Source organism: Ovis aries, chromosome 8, assembly GCF_016772045.2.
Source record: "Ovis aries strain OAR_USU_Benz2616 breed Rambouillet chromosome 8, ARS-UI_Ramb_v3.0, whole genome shotgun sequence".
In the NCBI taxonomy this organism is placed as follows: Eukaryota; Metazoa; Chordata; class Mammalia; order Artiodactyla; family Bovidae; genus Ovis; species Ovis aries.
Genome location: NC_056061.1, coordinates 28,527,232 through 28,546,994, shown reverse-complemented (window position 1 = coordinate 28,546,994; position 19,763 = coordinate 28,527,232). Strand labels below are relative to the sequence as shown.

At 41.1% G+C, this 19,763-nt stretch overlaps 1 protein-coding gene across 4 annotated transcripts in view; it reads left to right on the top strand.

The window, feature by feature from the left end:
- Positions 1-19,763, top strand: part of ARMC2 (armadillo repeat containing 2) — a 216,837-nt gene that overhangs the window by 75,177 nt on the left and 121,897 nt on the right. For all 4 annotated transcript variants that reach the window (XM_027972389.3, XM_004011223.6, XM_012182651.4 and 1 more), the window contains 2 exons: positions 714-859; positions 7,136-7,235. In XM_027972389.3, coding sequence (XP_027828190.1) covers positions 714-859; positions 7,136-7,235 — 246 coding nt within the window. The remainder of the gene's footprint in view (positions 1-713; positions 860-7,135; positions 7,236-19,763) is intronic.

The following is a 19,763-nucleotide window of genomic DNA, read 5'->3' as shown; positions in this document are numbered from 1 at the left end:
TTATTGATGAGGAAAATGTGCTCTGGGAGGTTAACTAACCAAGCCTAAACGATGAAGGGTGGGGCTGGAATTTGACCAGGCCATCCAACTCCCAAGCTGACTCCCTTAACCCATGGCCTGCCTGTACCATCTCAGGAGGAAAGAACACCTTGTGTCTATGTAAAATTATTAGATAACAGCAGCTTTCATTTTACAGATTTTTAAAATTGTTCTCTTCTCCACTTTCAGACAAGGGTTAAAGTACATAGATTTTCTGAATGTTTTGTTTTTTACAAAACAAGACAAATTTGCAGGACGTCAGTTCTTGCCTCTAGGAAGAGGAAGAGACTAACATTCTTGAATATCCTTTGGCTGCAGCATTATTATTTGATGGTATTTATAAGAATATGGAACAAGAAGTTTCTGATCTGTGGAACTCAAGTGGCATGTCACAGGGTCAATTAATTACGTTATGACTTCTACAGGTTTTGGTATATTAATTGCTTCTTAACAGGAATATTTCATTCATTACTTTTGAACCGAAGTAGGCTTTCTTTGTATTCATTTCTTGGTCCTTGTGCATAGGTCCAGGTTCTTTGATGGGTGATGCATAAAGGGGCCTTGGTTTAGCTACTGATGTAACAAAGCTTATGGTGTGGGTTCTCCTGCACTGATAAGTATTGCTGTATTACTGTTTTCTTTAAAAAAAGCCACTAACACGGTTTTTTCCCTAGATGACTGCTACACTGCGAAACTTGGTTGATTCGCCACTAGCAAGAAGTAAGTTGCTAAGCATCAGTGCTCTTCCCCAGCTCTGCACAGTAATGGAACAGCACATAGGTGACAAGGATGTCTGTACCAACATTGCCAGAATATTCAGGTAACACAAAGCAGCCTTACAGTAACGCTGATGTTTCGATTCGGGAGTTATCTTTAGTATTTGTGTGTGTGACTGGCAAAGAGTCTGGTTTTTGCTTTTTATGTCGCCTAGAAGAAAAGGTAAACCTAGTGGCCCACGTTTAAAATAAGTGACTTAAAACTTACTTTATTGACTTCATTTCTTATGTATTTCTAACGTGATTCTAAACTTATTAAGTTACTTTAAAGTTGTGAGTTGTCCTAGTGTTTTTATAAAAGAAACAAACAAAACTCTCAACTTATTGGAGATAAAGAGCTGTATCACAAAACCCGGCAAACCTGCTGGTGCATTGGAAACAGTGCCTAAGAACTGTAACAGGAAAGATGAGCTGTTGCTCACAAAGTCTGATCTGACTTAGTTTATAATCGCAGGTCATTTTATTTCGGTTGTTTGGCTGAACTTTGGCTCACACGTTCAGTAGTGATGTTTATGCTTACTTTGCTGCGAAGCAGTGATGACCTGAATCTAGGCTGCCTCAAAACAAGATGTGACTAAATTTCAGAACTGTCTTTGAATTATGTATTTACATTTCTCCCTTCACTGCGCTTCACCAGTATTTTGACATAATGATCCTTCTCAAGAGACCTGGGCCTTTCTTGAACGGTAATATTGTAGCTGTTTAACAGAATACAAAATTTCCTGAAGACTGAATTGGTAATTGACTCCAACATGAGGGTGTGAGTCCAGCTTTGATCTTTTAGCCTTGTACTTTCCTATCTGGGTCCTTAATTGTGGGTACTTAATTAGTCCCATTTTGAAGCACATAAAATCATAAAGAGTTTATTTCTGTGTATGGCAGCATGTAAAGATCCAATTTAGTGTTTTTCCCCTGTGGACAGACAATTTTCCCACCACATGTTACTGAATATGCCATCTTTTTCTCTTTGCTTTTGAATGCCTACTCAAGAGAATGCAGGCTTCCCTATACTTGCAGGTCTGTTTCTGAACATTCTGTCTGACCCATCCTCAGACTGGTAATATGTTGTTTTTTTTTTACCATTATGGGTTTCTTGCTATAAGATATTAATAAAATGAATCTTCCACTTTTCTCCTTTAAAATCCAAAATTTTATTTTCTCTTCCTCATGAACTGGAGAATCAGCTAAAAAGTCCATGAAAGGAACTTTGAATTTTTTTTCATGAAACTATACTCAGTATTTAGGGTAACTGGGACAGAGGTGGGGAGAATTGACATCTTTGTGATATCAAGTCTTCCATCCAAAAACAGTTGTGATGTTTCTTCTTTTCATAAAATTTTATAATTTTCTCTTTAAAACTTTTGTATTTTCGGAGAAATGAATACATCTTTTGTTAGATGTATTCCTTCACGACTCTCACTGCAATTATAAATGCATCTTTTAAGAAAACAATTCTAATGAGTGTTGCTAGTGTATATGAACAGTATTGATGTTTGCTTATTAATCTTGTTATCCGGAACACCTTGATTAACATTAGGTCTAAGAGTCTATAGATTCTCTTGGATTTTCTATGCAAATTATTTGCAAACAAGTATAGTTTGTTCCCCACCCCACCCCCCCCATTATTACAATTCTGTCCCTGTCCTTACCTGTTTCTTGGGTGCATTGCTTGAAAGTGAAAGTCACTCAGTTGTGTCCGAGTCTTTGCAACCCCATGGACTATATAGTCCATGGAATTCTCCAGGCCAGAATACTGAAGTGGGTAGCCTTTCCCTTCTCCAGGGGATCTTCCCAGCCCAAGATCCAACCCAGGTCTCCCACATTGCAAGCAGATTCTTTACCAGCTGAGCCACAAGGGAAGCCCAACCCTTCTCCAGAGGATCTTCATGACCCAGGAGTCAAACCCAGGTCTCCTGCATTCCAGGCAGATTCTTTAGCAGCTGAGCTACCAGGGATATATATATGTGTGTGTGTATATATATATATTTTTTTCTCCCCATTATTACAGCTCTGCCCCTGTCCTCACCTGTTCCTTGGGTGCGTTGCTTAGGATGTCCAGTATAAAGTTGTGAGAGTAATAGGCTGGCTGACTTTCTCCTGACTTTAAGGGAAATGTTTTTGTAGTTTTGCCAGTTGAAATTGTTTGTTGTAGGTTTTTGTAGATACCCCTTAACAGTTAAGGAACAATTTTTTCCCTTTAATGGATTTTAAATTTCCTTGGATTCTTGAATATATTTTGATTATATAGATTTTCTTTGTTTAATTCTTTAACGTAGTAGATTACATTAACAGGTTTTCTCATGTTAAACCATTATATATTGCTAGGTTTGCTCAGCTTATATTTTGTTTAGGATTTTTCATTTATAGTTACGGGTTAGATTGACCTATACATTTCCTTTCTTATACTGTCCTTGTCTGGTTTTAATGTCCAGTTTATACCAGCCTCATAAAATCAACTGGGATATATTCCAACATTTTCTCTCTTTTAGAAGAATTTCTGAAAATTAAAGTTATCTGCTTCTTGAAAAGCCTGTAGAACTTGCTTGAAAAGCTGATTTATCCTGTTGTGTGTATACGCATGTGTGTGCATGCGTGTGTGAATATCATTGACAACTGATTCACTTTCTTTAATGGTCTAGTCATATCCTATTGACACTTGGTTCAGTTTCTAAAAGTTATATTTTTATAAGGGTCCATTCATTTAAGTTTCAAACTATATAAGGGCATTCCAAATATTCTGTTATCCTTTTATTTTTGTTTTTTAACACCGAAAGCATTTTGTACTGGGATATAGCTGATTAACAGTGTCGTGATAGTTTCAGGTGAACAGGGAAGAGTCTCGCATTCATATACATGTGTCCATTCTCCCTCAAACCCCTCTCTCATCCAGGCTGCTCCTTAACGTTGAGCAGAGCTCCATGTGCTATACAACAGGTTTTTGTTGGTTTAAATATAGCAGTGTATACCTGATTTGCCCAAAGTCCTTAACTATCCCTCTATCCCCGCCGCAGCATCCGTGAGTTTTCCAAGTCTGTGAGTCTCTTTCTGTTCCGTAAGTTCGTTTGTATTGTTTCTTTTTAGAGTCCACACATGCTGCTGCTGCTTGGTCACTGCAGTCGTGTCTGACTCTGCGACCCTGTGGACTGCAGCGCGTCAGGCGCCTCTGGCCATGGGATTCTCCAGGCAAGAACACTGGAGCGCGTTGCCATGCCCTTCTCCAGGAGATCTTCCCAGCCCATGGACTGAACCCAGGTCTCCTGCATTGCAGGCAGATTCTTTACCGCTGAGCCACCAGGGGGCCTTCCATGTTGCTGCCAATGGCCTTACTTCATTCTTGTTAATGGCTGAGTAATATTCGTGTGTGTGTGTGTGTGTGTGTGTGTGTGTACGTGTACATGTACCCACCACACCTTCTTTATCCATTCCTCTGTCAATGGACATTTAGGTTGTCTGCATGTCTTGTAAACGACATGCTGCATTGAACACGGGTACATCTATCTTTTCGGGCCATATTTTTCTCTGGACATAGACCCAGGAGTGGGATTGCAGGATCATATAGTAGCTCTGTTTTTAGTTTCTTAAGGAACCTCTATATTGGTCTCCATAGTCGATGCTCCGATTTACATTCCTACCAACAGTGCAGAAGGGTTCCCTTCTCTCCACACCCTCTCCAATGTTTGTTGTTTGTGGATTTTTTTATGATAACCAATCTGACCAGTGTGAGGTGATGTCTCGCTGTAGTTTGCATTTGCATTTCTCTGGTAACTAGCACTTTTGAACGTTTCGTGTGCCTGTTTGCCATCTGTATGTCCCCTTTAGAGAAATGTCTGTTCAGATCTTCTGCCCATTTTTTGAGTGGGCTGTTTGTTTTGATGATATTAAGTGTCATAAGCTGTAAATTTTGGAGACTAATCCCTTATCAGTCACATCATTTGCAAATATTTTCTCCCAATCTGTGGGCTTTTTGTTTTGTTTATTGTTTCCTTTGCTGTGCAAAAGCTTTTGAATTTAAGTAGGTCCCAAATGTTTATTTTTGCTTTCATTTCCATTATTCTGGGAGCTGGATTAAAAAAGATGTTGCTGTGATTTATGTCAGAGAGTGTTCTGCCTATGTTTTCCTTTAAGTTTTATAGTGTCCAGTCTGACATTTAGATCTTTAATCCATTATTTCTGTGTATGGAGTTAAGGGATGATCTAATTTCATTTTTTTACATGTGGCTCATCTATGGCCATACCACCCTGAATGTGCCCAGTCTCATCTGTTATTCTTTCAATCTCTATTGCCTCTCTAATTATACCCCTTTTATTTATATTATTTATTCAAGAAATATTTATGCAGTGCCTACTGTGTGCCAGGCAGTGTTCTGAGCACTTTCTAAATACTAATTCATTTATTCCTTATAACGGCTTTAAGAGGCAGGTACTTATTATTATTATCTTCACTTGACCTATGAGGAGGCTAGGCATAGAGAAGTTCGCTAGTTTTCCCAGAGCTGCACAGCTGTGATTTCAACTAGATAGTCTGGCTCTAGAATTTACATGGTTAGCTGCTGTGTCACACTGCCTCTTCATTTTGATGTTGATTTTCATTCCTTATTTTGAAGATTTATGATATTTCTCTTTTTCTCTTGATCAGTCTTGCCAAAGGTTGGCCAATTTATTAGTTTTTGCAAAGAACCAATAGATTAATCAAACCACTCTATTGTAAGTTTCTTTCCTATTGTATTCCTTGTTCTTAGCCTTAGTAATTCTTCTGTTCTTTTTGGATATATTGTATTTTCTTCTGGGCTTCCCTGGTGGCTCAGATGGTAAAGAATCTGCCTACAGTGGGGGAGACCTGGATTTGATGCCTGGGTTGGGAAGATCCCCTGGAGGAGGGTACGGCAACCCACTCCAGTATTCTGGCCTGGAGAATCCCCATGGACAGAAGAGCAGGGCGGCCTACAGTGCGTGGGGTCACAAAGAGTCAGGCACAACTGAGTGACTAAATACAGCACATATTTCTTTCTATGTTGGTTAGAAATCCCTTTCCTGTCAGCTTTCTTAAGGTTATGAATTTTCCTCTACTGCTGCAGTTGCATCTAAATTTTGATCTGTTTAATAAATTTTTTGTTATTATGCAGATATGTGGTTTTTTATTTTCTTATTTCGTTGACCCATAAGTTATGTGTTTTTAAATTTCCAAAATTATGTCTTTAAAATGTGATCTAAAACATTGGTAATTTACTGAGACTTGTTAATGGCCTGGCACATGATCAGGTTTTTAAAATATTAGTGATGTTTTTTCTATTAATCTGTCACTTAATGAGAGGTTTATGAACATCTGTTAATTTGATATAGGTTTGTGAGTTCCACCTTGTGAGTTATGTTAGTTTGTTTGCTTACTTTGGAAAATTTGAAGCTATTTTCAAGGTTTTTTGCCTTAAGGTCTATTTTGCCTGGTATTAATATAGTATATTAATATCCTAGCATATTTGAGCAATTTAATATTTGCTTGTGCTGAAGTTCCAGGAGATTGACTCTACCAGATTGAAATTTACCAGATATTGTGTAAATTTCTTATCTTGTGTTTTCTGAACCACAAGCTTGGTTGGTAAAGAAGCTGCCTGCAATGCAGGAGACCTAGATTCAATTCTTGGGTCAGGAAAATCCCTGGAGGAGGGCATGGCAACCCACTGCAGTATTCTTGCCTAGAGAATTCCATAGACAGAGGAGTCTGGCGGGATACAGTCCATGATGTCACAAGAGTCAGACCCGACTTAGTGACTAAACCACCACCACCTGCATTAGAGGTTTCAGCTTTCTCTTTTTCAAAGAAATTGAAATTTTCCTTGCTCCCACCCTGTGCTCCTGGAATCTAGAGCAGGTTACCAGCTCCCTGGAGCATCTCTGGGCCAGTGTATAGAGTATTTCCAGACTGCTTTTCATGCACAGGACAATGCTTTGAAGGTCTGCATTTAAAGCAACCCTAGGTATATTTGGAGAAGGCGATGGCACCCCACTCCAGTACTCTTGCCTGGAAAATCCCATGGACGGAGGAGCCTGGTAGGCTGCAGTCTATGGGGTCGCAGAGAGTCAGACACGACTGGGCGACTTCACTTTCACTTTTCGCTTTCATGCATTGGGGAAGGAAATGGCAACCCACTCCAGTGTTCTTGCCTGGAGAATCCCAGGGACGGGGGAGCCTGGTGGGCTGCCGTCTATGGGGTCATACAGAGTCGGACACGACTGAAGCGACTTAGCAGAGACTTAGCAGGTATATTTGAGTTTTATTGAGAAACAAAGCTGACTTTTATTTTTTCCATTTGATATTTCTACAGCAAACTTACTTCTTACCATGACTGCTGTGTAGCCTTGGCCAGCTATTCCAGATGTTATGCCTTGTTTTTGAATCTGATAAACAAATACCAGAAGAAGCAGGTCAGTTCTTTATACATTTAACTCTGCAGTGTGTCTTTGCATTGGTGTATTTGTGTAATAAGGCCACGCTGAATGGCTTTGTGTTTTGAATGTATAATTTTCTCTTAGAAGCTTCCATTAGATATGTAACGAGCTGCCCCCAAGAGGCAGAGAGTTCCATGGAGGAGGTGGGGAGGAAGTAATTTGAGGCAGAGATGGCCTCAGAAGGATGTGCATACAGTACAAGGGTTCACGATGTTGAGTGAAGGGTGGGTGCTGTTCCTCCTGGTGCTCTGTGGACGCCTCCTACAGGAGGCACCTTTGGGTGGGGTGAGGTTACACTGGTTATTTCCAGGCCCCAACCCAGGCCTACAGAGCCAGGTGGGTGCAGATGTGCCCAGCCCCCTGCACTTTAACAAGAACTGCAGGGACTTCTAATGCAAACTAAAGTTCGGGATCCCCTACCCTGGGTATACGCCAAAGATTCTTCTAGCCCTGAAATTTTCTAATTTTTTTGACTCTGTTGTATTTAGAAGATGACATTTCGAGGTTAAGTATTTAAAGGAAATAATTTGGTTTTAATGGGTTTGACAAAAATGTAATAGCTGTTTTTAAAAAAAGGAAGAACTCACAAATGACTTTCCCTTAATAAAATTATAATGCTTAATCCAAACATTAATTTTTATGATATTATCAGTTTTGAATAGTCATTAAATGCAGGCTAGTTTTATTTGCCTTTATAAATGATTAAAGTGACATCAACTCTTTAGTGGGGAGGGTTTATACATGAAAATAGGTATTAATTTCCAGTATGGTAAATTTTCAAAAGTACATAGTAGGTATCACCAGTTTAAAATCAAATTATATATATTCTAAAATGGTTTTAATATAAAGCTTTGTGTTTATTTATATTAACCATATCAAAACCACCTCAAAGTATAATTCCTGTTTGCCACAAATAGCGCTAACTTATTTTTACCTAGCCAAGTACTTCTGCTGAGAATGACTAAATTTGTCATATTTTACACTATTATCAGCTATTTATTAAAAGGTTGCTAGTCTCATTTTCAGAGAAGGCAATGGCACCCCATTCCAGTACTCTTGCCTGGAAAATCCCATGGATGGAGGAGCTTGGAAGGCTGCAGTCCATGGGGTCGCAGAGAGTCAGACACGACTGAGCAACTTCACTTTCACTTTTCACTTTCATGCATTGGGGAAGGAAATAGCAACCCACTCCAGTATTCTTGCCTGGAGAATCCCAGGGACGGGGGAGCCTGGTGGGCTGCCATCTATGGGGTCGCACAGAGTCGGACATAACTAAAGCAACTTAGCAGCAGCAGCAGTCTCAATTTGGTTATATTGATAAAGAAAAATTTCTGTGTTCATATTACACCATTATGTATTATGTGCTCAGTTGCTCAATCTGAGTCTTTGTGGCAGGACTGTAGCCTACCAGGCTTCTCTGGCCATGAAATTTTCCAGGCAAGAGTACTGGAGCAGTTTGCCATTTCCTATTCCAGGGGATCTTCCTGACACAGATTGAACCTGAGTCTCCTGCACTGGCAGGTAGATTCTTTACCACTAGCACCACCTGTACGTTTTAAAGAACATAAACTTTGCTGAAAGTGTTCATGTCTCTATTTCACTTAAAAAAAAAGAAACAATTTACAGATGTGCATTTGGGTTCCTGATTCTGAGTATTTGGACTACAAATGCTTTCCCCTGTGTATTTTGTATTTTCTCCAAATTACATACTTTGAAAGATTTCATGGCATAAGTATTTGCGGTGTCAGCTGAAGAATGAATTTGATTACCTTACAGTTTTCACAGTGCTGTTAATTTAAGTATCCATTAGGCGTTTACTGATTTAGATTTTGGTAAAATATACTATCAGAACTCTAATCTTTAGACAAGTGAATTAACCCCCTAGGAGCTTAGATGCTCCTAGTTCTGGTTTTCACTTTTAAGGAAAACATTAAAAGGGTAGAAAAGATAGTTTGCTGTAACATTAAAAGAAACTTTTCAATATTATACTTATAAAGGGATTTAATTATGGATTTTATTTTGTAATTTTGTTTTATGGGATTACTTTATGTGTTTTAATTTTAATTTACCATCATAGTTTCTTTTTTACTTTGGTGTTTTGATCCTGGATGACTTAGATTAGACAGTAACTGGAGAAGATGTTTTCAAATGTGGATTTAAAGAAAACATTTCTGTTTAACAGTTTGATTTCAAGTTACGTCATAACCTGTACTTTTTTTTGAAAAAGAAGAAAACCCATCAGTTCAGTACTGACAAATAGACCTATTTGTTATGGTATTACTGGTACATAACTGTTTGTTTCTCTATTTGTAGTTTAGATGATGATTGTGTTTAATAGAAAGTAGAAAGTTCTGGCATCTGACTGTTAATAATATGAGATACTTGAGATGTGAGTATAGTTAAGGGTATGCTTTTCCTGGTTCAAGGGACTAAATGTCTTTAAAGCTTAATTGGCATAAAATTTTACCACACTTCTTATTGAATTACTTTTCACTTTGGACTCATTCAATTCAGTTCAGTTTAGCCGCTCAGTCGTGTCTGACTCTGCAACCCCATGAACTGCAGCACACCAGGCCTCCCTGTCCATCACCAACTCCTGGAGTTCACTCAGACTCATGTCCATCGAGTCCGTGATGCCATCCAGCCATCTCATCCTCTGTCGTCCCCTTCTCCTCCTGCCCCCAACCCTCCCAGCGTCAGAGTCTTTTCCAGTGAGTCAACTCTTTGCATGAGGTGGCCAAAGTATTGGAGTTTCGGCTTCAGCATCATTCCTTCCAAAGAAATCCCAGGGCTGATCTCCTTCAGAATGGACTGGTTGGATCTCCTTGCAGTCCAAGGGACTTTCAAGAGTCCTCTCCAACACCACAGTTCAAAAGCATCAATTCTTTGGTGCTCAGCCTTCTTCACAGTCCAACTCTCACATCCATACATGACCACTGGAAAAACCATAGCCTTGACTAGACGGACCTTTGTTGGCAAAGTAATGTCTCTGCTTTTCAACATGCTATCTAGGTTGGTCATAAATTTTCTTCCAAGGAGTAAGCGTCTTTCAATTTCATGGCTGCAGTGATTTTGGAGCCCAAAAAAATAAGGTCTAACACTGTTTCTACTGTTTCCCCATCTATTTCCCATGAAGTGATGGGACCAGATGCCATGATCTTCATTTTCTGAATGTTGAGCTTTAAGCCAACTTTTTCACTCTCCACTTTCACTTTCATCAAGAGGCTTTTTAGTTCCTCTTCACTTTCTGCCATAAGGGTTGTGTCATCTGCATATCTGAGATTATTGATATTTCTCCTGGCAATCTTGATTCCAGCTTGTGCTTCTTCCAACCCAGCATTTCTCATGATGTACTCTGCATAGAAGTTAAATAAGCAGGGTGACAGTGTACAACCTTGACGTACTCCTTTTCCTATTTGGAACCAGTCTGTTGTTCCGTGTCCAGTTCTAACTGTTGCTTCCTGACCTGCATATACATTTCTCAAGAGGCAGGTCAGGTGGTCTGGTGTTCCCATCTCTTTCAGAGTTTTCCACAGTTTATTGTGATCCACACAGTCAAAGGCTTTGGCATAGTCAATAAAGCAGAAATAGATGTTTTTCTGGAACTCTCTTCCTTTTTCGATGATCCAGCGGATGTTGGCAATTTGATCTCTGGTTCCTTTGCCTTTTCTAAAACCAGCTTGAACATCTGGGATTATCTATAAAGCAAAATTGGTATTTAAAGGCCATATTTTTCTCTATTGATTTACGTTGTAATTTTGTATTCCTATTAAAATTATTTTGGTCCAAAGATGAATAAAGAGCATCTTGCAAAGGAAGTATAGGAACATGTTGTTTTTAGAACTACCAAGGAAATGTGCAATTTATCTCCTTTAATCACCAAAGTTATTACCTTTTTAAACTTTAAAAAAAAATTTTACTTATTTACTTTAGACCAGGCAGGGTCTTCATTGCTGCTCACATTTGATGCTTCTTTTGCCGAGCAGGGGCACTCTCTAGACGCAACACACGGGCTTCCCATTGCGGTGGCTTCTCTTATTGCAGAGTGTGGGCTCTAGGACGCACACGCTTCAATAGTTGCAGCATGGGGCCTCAGCAGTTGCAGCTTCCAGGCTCTAGCACAGGCTCAGTAGCTGCAGCATGTGGCCTCAGCAGTCGCAGCTTCCAGGCTCTAGCACAGGCTCAGTAGTTGCAGCATGGGGCCTCAGCAGGCACAGCTTCCCGGCTCTAGCACAGGCTCAGTAGCTGCAGCATGTGGCCTCAGCAGTCGCAGCTTCCAGGCTCTAGCACAGGCTCAGTAGCTGCAGCATGGGGCCTCAGCAGGCACAGCTTCCTGGCTCTAGCACAGGCTCAGTAGCTGCGGCATGTGCCCTCAGCAGTCGCAGCTTCCAGGGTCTAGCACAGGCTCAGTTGTTGTGGCACACCCATGGCATGTGGGATCTTCCCAGATCAGGGATGGAACCTGTGTCCCCTGCATTGGCAGGCAGATTCTTTACCACTGAGCTACCAGGGAAGCCCTCACCAAAATTATTTTAGTCATTGTGGTAAAAATCATATTCAAATATATTACATATTTCCTTGCTCTCTTAGAAGATATTAAAAATAATTTCCTCTTATCGATGACAAAGGTCAGTATTACAAGCAGTAATTATTACTCTAGAGGTTATTTGTTCTACATTGGGAGCATGAGTCTATTGATAAACTTCTCTAAATGTCTGTGTCATCTTTGTGTAGATTTCTCTCTCCCTTTCCATTGTTATTATTGCTTTGGTAATCAGTACCTGTCTTTTGCAATTATTTGTAATTAGTAGGGGAACCTCATAACCAACCTTCTTAAAAGTAACACCTCAAGAGTCTAAACATTGACTTTGAATAGGTTCTGAGTGAGAAGAGCCTGAGGGACTTTTGATGAAATTTCTCTCAGCTGTTCTCATCTTCAAAAGCCAATTCATATTCAAGGTGTGGCTCTTGTGTCCCTTTCTCTATGAAGACCAGCCAATTTTTTCCTCATCAGTGCATCATTTAATTTTTATTTTTTAAAAAGGTTTGTAGCAGCTCTATTTGTAATAGGCAAAACCTAGAAAGAATCAAATGTCCTTTTCTGGATAAATGGCTAAGCAAACTGTGGAATATCTATGCCATGGAATACTATTCAGCATTAAAAAAGGACTGAACCATTTATATATACTATATCCTGGATATATCTCCAACTGTACTGAGTGAAAAAAAGCCAGTCCCCAAATGTTACATACTACATGCATGATTTTAAACCCTTTAATGTAGGTAGTCACCCAGTTAGTACAGTCAGAGCTGAGGACCCAAGCAGTATGTTTCTGATCTTAACTATTTCACTATTATTAAGAAAAATCATCCAAAACTTAGAGCTAGAGTGCAGGGTAGGAGCCCGTATATTCTGACAAAGTCGTATTGGGGCACTGTTTAACCAACAGGGCTTAATTCCCAAGGAGAATATATCTTTGTTTAAACTTGCTGTTTACTATTTGATTAGAACCCAGACACCATAAAGTTACACATTAATTTGTACATTTTTTCCTCTGGTAGACAAGATAACCTCAAAGTTATGGTTTGTTACCTTGAGGCCATTAGCCAGGTATGATTCTAACCTAGTAGTCTTACTGTAACATTCTTTTTAATGCTTGTAAACACCCAATTCTTGTTTTTGGAGCCCACTTTACCATTGTATTGGCTTCCCTCATTAATGAGATAAGTAATTCTTTTAATGTGTTCATTTTATATTTCTGTGAGAGCCAAGTTAACATTTTATAAATTATGCTTTGACTTTATATTGTCTTTTACTTATGCAAAAGAAGGAAATACTATATTTTGAATCATCTTTGATATTTTCTAGTAAGGAAAAATAAATATATTTTACATTTTCCTCAAAACCAGAATGCTTTAGAAGAGCAGGGAAATTGTTCAGGCTACAAGGAAATAGTTATGTGTCCCAACCACTTCCTAAAATCGTTAACCAAAGGCTTTTAGAGATCTTTGTAAATATTTCTTTTGTGATTCTCTAAATGGTTATCATTTGTGTAGCTGCCTTATGCACTATTGGAATTCCCTAAGGACACAGGCTTTGTCTTTATAAACCTGAGATGATTCTTGCCGTAGCGGACTCGATAAGTGCTGAAAGAATGAATTTTGCGTATGTGAAATGCTTTGGAATCTGTAAAGTATTATACAATATATATTTTGTCTAGTCCTCTAGTACTTCTTCCTTAAATATTTACTTTCCTCTTCCTACTTTGGAGGAGGAAATAATAATTTTCCCCACATTTTTCTTGTTGATGGGCTGCCATACACAGCAGCAAAACAGAAATGCTGGATCTTAAATTACTTCAGACCAGCACAGCATCTTAGGTTCCTGTTCCCTTTGGCCCAGGTGACTAGTTGGATAAGATTTGTTTTTCCTCTTTCCCGAGAGATAGAAGTGATTTCCAGAAACAGAAACCGCACACCACATCCTGATGTAAGTGTATTAATCTTCGGTGGCTCAGATTTTGCTCCACCTGAGGTTTACTTGGACATTGAGACTTTTGAACTGATCTTTGAAATGTACCCCAGTCCTCCAGCAACTTTTAAACTGGAATTATTACTTCCTAGAACTATTTTTGTTTCAGTTCTAGGAAATGTTTCTCCAGGGCTAACTTGGATTATAGACACATGCACACTTTGGACCCGTTATAGTCTCTTAGTGTTCAGAGCTGTCACCCAGGGACTCAGTAATCAGTCTGTAGCCCTTATCTTTGTCCTGAGAGGTTAGCATTGCCTTTGTCTTAAAAGTTTGAAGGCTACATTGATAATTGGCAGAGATTTCATTTCTCTGGGACTTATTTTTAAATTTAATCATGTTATGACTCACTGTATTTTTGGAGAACATAGAAACAAAAATCTCAAAAAAAAAAAAAAAAAGGAAAGAAAACCCCTCTCTAGTGATAAATGAACTGTCACCTGCACACACCTCTTTGAGTGTTTTTTGACCACCCAGGTGAGGAGCTTAGCAGGAAACTCTGGCCAGCTGCTTCCCCCGTCCACCAGGGGGAGATCCTGCTTGGAACCAGGTAGCACCAAAGCTGATGGCTGCTGGGAAAAGTGGAATCTTTCCTCCCCCATCTGGTAGTGTATTCCATTAAAGGGAAAAAAAGAAAAAGTGAGAAAATGTCAAAAGTAAAAAATCTTTTCCTGTTTTTTTTTTTCCACACCTTATTCATATTCATCTCTTTTCAAGGAAAAGTCTGACTTCAGCATATGAAAATTGGTCTTTTTGGAGTGTCCTTAATCTGTCTCAGTTATTAGGTCAGTTGATAATGAAAGGTGGTGGGGAGAGCATTTTCACCTTTATTTTCTACCCGTCTGTGTTGTGAGAATTATTTAAAAGAAACATGGATTCTTAGTTTTTTAACATGATATAAAAACAGTAGGTATTAAAGTGGTGAGATATCAAATTCTTTCTTGATTTGAATCATTGTCTCCTAAACTTGGGGAGTTTTAAAAATACAGGTTCTCAGGCCTCACCTGGGAGAGCCTGATTCAGGTCTGGGACAGGGCCCGAGAACCTATTTTTAATAGACACCTCAGGTGAAGACCAGGTGTGGGAACCTGTGGTGTAAATTATTAAGATGGCCCGTTAAAACAAATTGTTTTCCCCAATATTGACAGCAAAGGGTTTTCTACAAATCCTCAGGAGATTTTAAAGTGATTAATCAAAGCAGCCACGCAGGGTCAATCTTCTTCAGGCATGTGGCTGAAAGTGAATTTCCCTTACAAAGTAGGAACCAAATCAGCAAGACAGACCAGGTGTTGGTGTAGGTTTCCCCAGTAAGTGGTGATAACCGCCTGCCTTGTGCCTTTTGCTGAGGCAGTCAAGGAGCACTTTCATAGCCAGAGAAAATGAGATGGGCCGTTCGACCCTTCCAGGGACTTTCTCTGCCAGGCTTGTGTCAAAACAGATGACACTGAGACCAAGCCATTGCACGAATGGGCTTCCAACACTGGTCACACTGGGCTACTCAGGAAAAGTGAGCCCTGGGGACCCTTGAACTGGCAGCAGAAGGGAGGATTCCTTATCCTCAGTTAGCTAGACAAGCCACAAGTTGTTCTTGATTCATTTGCTAATGAAGCAACCACAGAATTTTATTTCTGCTTTGAGAAATTTCAGTATATCTCCATATCTAACCTTTGTTAAGTTTGCAACAAAGCTGAGGACAGTTTGTTCATTTTAAATAACGCTTGGTTGGGTTCACAACAACTCTGTCCACCCATAGCCCTCCAGTGACGCGAGCTTGTCAGAATATGATGGCTGTGGTACAAGCCAAGGGTTTCATCAGCAGTCTCAGAGAAAAGGAATCTACTCCTCCCAGCTCTCACAAAGGACTTCCTCAGGGAGAACAAGGGGAACTTCTTTGGCTTATGTCTGTCTATGAGGTTGATTGGTCCAGGATCCATGGTCTAACTGGCAACTCCCAGTTCCCACACACACAAAAACTGAGACCAAAACACAGCACTGCAGTCAGCCGGGGTGCGGTTTGTAAGTCAGACTAGAGCACAAAGAAATGTATCTGTTTAAAATGCTGACCGAAATTCAGTTAAATGACAAATCTCATTTAAGAACTATGCACATATTGTATGCTTTATGGTGTAAACTGCATTTGGTACAACCAAATGTGCAAGCAGATGGGCCCAGTGTGGAAGGCGTGAGCGGGGTCTGTGGCAGCCTTGCAAAGCAGACCCGCCTCAGGGGTGCCTCTGACATCAGCGTCGCCACATTTAGCAGCTCACCAAAATATGTTTGGGTTTGTTTTTTTGGGAGAACACAAAAGGATTTTCCCCCATTTCCTCTATAAATATCTACTGGGCAGGAGATCAGGTAAAATCCCTCAAATAAGACTTGTAAGTCTGGCAATGTTTTACAAAGGTCATAGTCCAAAAAAAAAAAAAAAATCTTTATCTACATTCCCATCACTCCTGTCCATTAAACAGCTATCTGTCTAACCCTCCCTACTTTTAGATACATTCAGTTCCTTGTGTTTCTTTTGGAAACAGAACTTCCCGATGCAGGGCAATCGTCAGCCTCAGAGAACACTGTCTGGGAATCCCCTAGCATGTCCGTGCTTGTACTGCTTGTTAAGCTGAGTCTCTCTTGTCCAGGGCAAGTGGCTGTCTTCAGGCATGTGAACGCTGTCTGATTCAGAGTGCTCAGGCATCCTGGTGTTGAAAACGGACTCGGAATGTCTGGAGAGCGTAGGGCTGAAAGCAAAAAATATTGGCCCCCTTTGGAGCTGTTCTTCTCCAGTGCAACCACAGCAGAGCGGCAGGCCAGAGGATAGCGCGACCTTTCTTCCCCTCCCACCTCCATCCTCTTTGGGGCTGCAGAGGATTGGCGAGGGAGGCGCCTCCACCCCTTCCCCGGCGCCTTTATATGGTGACTTGGCTCCCCACTCGCCCTCCGCCTCCAGCCTGGCAGGAGCGCCCTGTGGCTGTCTTCCCAGCCTCTCGGCAGCCACATTCCCAGTGGGTGCTGTGAGCGTTTGGCTGAGCTCGCTCCTTTTTTCGGCCTTGGCCTTGGTCTGCACCCCTGACCGGGCGGGCGGCACAAAAAGCCCTTAGCTTGTTCATTCTTTCCAGCTCCTGCTGCTTTGCCCTTGTGGAGCTGGCTCTTCCCGCCCACCTCCTCCGACTCAGCACAGAACCCAAATGCCTGATTTATGTCTGTTGACTTAAAAAAAAAGAACAGAGCCCAGTGAAATTCTAGCATCGCCCTGGTGCTTTTGAGTGATAGCTGCATTCAGAAGCATACAGTAGGCGCTCAGTAAAGGGATGTTGGTGGGATGGATAGTGGATGTAATAAGCATCAAGTATAATCTCTTCTGATTTTTAAATGATTTTCTACTTCGATTCTGGTTTTGAGCCTCCAGCATCTCCCAATTCTGATTTGTATGGCTCAGCACTTGGGCAAACTGTTGACCCACTTTCAGTAGCCTGGGGTTAATTAGCATTTCTGCAGCACTGCAGTCTGTCTTCCCAGTGGTAAAATTTATCTGTTCTTCAAGCCACCTGTAAGCTCGATTAACACTGGAGTTTTGTCTGAGGGTGGAAAGTTGGGTAAATGTTGCAAATTGCAAATCCTGATTGAGCTCTCAGATCCAGATTGCGTGAGAAGTTTCTAACCAAAATTTAAAGAGGGCATCTTGATGAGTTTAATTTTCTGGTTAAAGGAGGGTTCCAATTTTGAGCACATTTACAACCCCTTCAATTTCAACCCATTTTTGAAAATCTTTCTAAAATGTTTTCCTTGACTTAGGAGAAGTATTCTCTGAAGTAAGTGATGGAGCCTGTTGAATATAGTTGATTCTTTCTGTGACACCTTGATATGGTTCCTTCCCCATGGTCAACATTATGCACATGGGTTATTTTAAGGTTCTGTGGGTAGGAAGGGTGTGGAGTCAGGGAGCAGTGGACAGTGGGTGGGGAGTAAAGTGAGGTAATGGCAGAAGTGGTCACGTGGGGCTGGATGGTAATTAGATGCTGGCTTTGGCGTTTTATAGGCAGTGGGTGATTTTGAACAAGGGGGTGATGTAAGAGCTGTGCTTCTAGAAGTGGTGTTAACCTTGGTCACAGAGGGAGGAGCCCGTCAAGGATCTCTGACAAGAGTCTACAGACTGGGTTAGCCAGAGTGGGTGTGGGAAGTGGGAGTCGGGAGATTCTGAGATGACAGAGTGGAGGGAACTCGGAGACTGAATGAGAGAGGGAAGAATAGAGGTTGCCGCTGGGGCTGAGCCTGGGGAAGACGAGGGTCATGGGAATGAGGAGGAGGGTTGAAGTGGTTTGGGAATCCATCTGTGAGTACAGAAGTGATTGTCTGAGTCCTACTTCTTCTCTTTACCAGTGTGGCACTCTGGGGCCAGGGAGCCTCTTCAAGCCTTCAGTTTCTACATTTCTGAGTAGGGAGAAATCTCCTTCATTGACTTTAGGCCAGTGTTTCTCACATGGAAAGTAACAGTCCACACAGAGGCTGTTGCTGGAACTTGACAGAGACCACTCTGTTCAGCAGTGTCCTGCTCCTTGTTTTGTTCCAGTTAAAGTAATTTGATTTACAGGCGTGTGGAGCCCATTCAGATTGAGTAACATGTTTGCTCATGAGGGCGCAGCTTATGCTAAACCAAAGAGAACATTCAGCTTTCTACCGGCTATACCTGGGACGCACAGTTGAGGTCAGGCTTCGTCTAGTGCGTGAACCGGTCTGAGTTCTGGTTGGTCAGAGTTGTTGCTGGGCTGATTCCTTTTTAAGCAAAATTAGAAAGTCGATGTGAACTGGTTATACTAGATTGCCTTCTTAAAAAAAAAAAAAAAAAGATTCTCCTGATTCACTTCATTTTGCTGTTTCAAAACTACACAGTTGTGGTCTGAACAACTTTGTGTTCAGTTTAACAAAAAGGCTGTAACAGTGCTGATTTATAGGTGGTTCTCAGATATTGTCTTAGAATAAAGGAGAGGCTCTGTACCTCAACGGAGAATGGCACAATGATGAAATTGTTTTTTGCGAGTTATTTCTCTGCAAATTGATGATCTCAGCCTTTGTGTAATTTTTCAAATCTTTATAGGATTTTAATTAAGTGATATTTAATAGACCTATGGAACAATAAAAAACCTCACGGTAACACCGTTCAGGGGCCAAGTACCTCAAGAGCACAGACCACCCACGGGGGGCAAAGGGGCCCTCTTCCTCAGCCCCCTCGTTCAGGATTCCTGATGAGTCCAGACAAGCACTGGCAGGGGAGTAACGAAACACCACCTCTGCCAGCTGCCTGTGAGCCTGCTCCTCTTCTGGCCTATTCCATTCTCTCTCGAGATTCATGGAGAACATATTTGAGAAGGATTGAGGGGAGAAAAAGAAGACGATGCTTTAGACAGCCCTGAGAAAGAGGACAGAAGTAGCAAGCATAGCAGTTGCTGGAAGTTTGGTGGTGCACACAGTGCAATCTGCCAGCCCATTTGTTGATTCTGCATGCCATCCTTCAGTTGGCACCACTGCTGCCAGGAACCACCCCCTCCTTTTTCCATCTGAAGGCAGGGAGAGAGGCACTGCGGCAGCGTTAACTCTTCCTGCCCTAAAGCCTAGAGTTTCTTATCCCCGTATCAGGCTTAATAACCTGTGCCATATTAGGACCCTCGGAGATATTTGAATCAAAGAATTTTAAAAGTGGCAGGGGCCTGAGGAAGGTTTTCAAGCAGGAAAAGCAGCACCCAGTCTTCCCAGGTGGGACCAAATGTGATGGTGGGTAGAAGTTTGAATTTTGAAGAATGAGGACCTAGAGGGAAACCTGCTTTTACCTGCAGCCAGAGATCTGGTCAGCAAATCAGCAGTGATAGTTGGAGGTGGTACAGGGCCAGAGGAGTCTTCTGAGCTAGACCAACCAGAAAAACAAACATTGGAGGTAGAGGTGAAGTGGCAGAGCTAGCCAGAGGGAAAGGGGTGGAACAAAT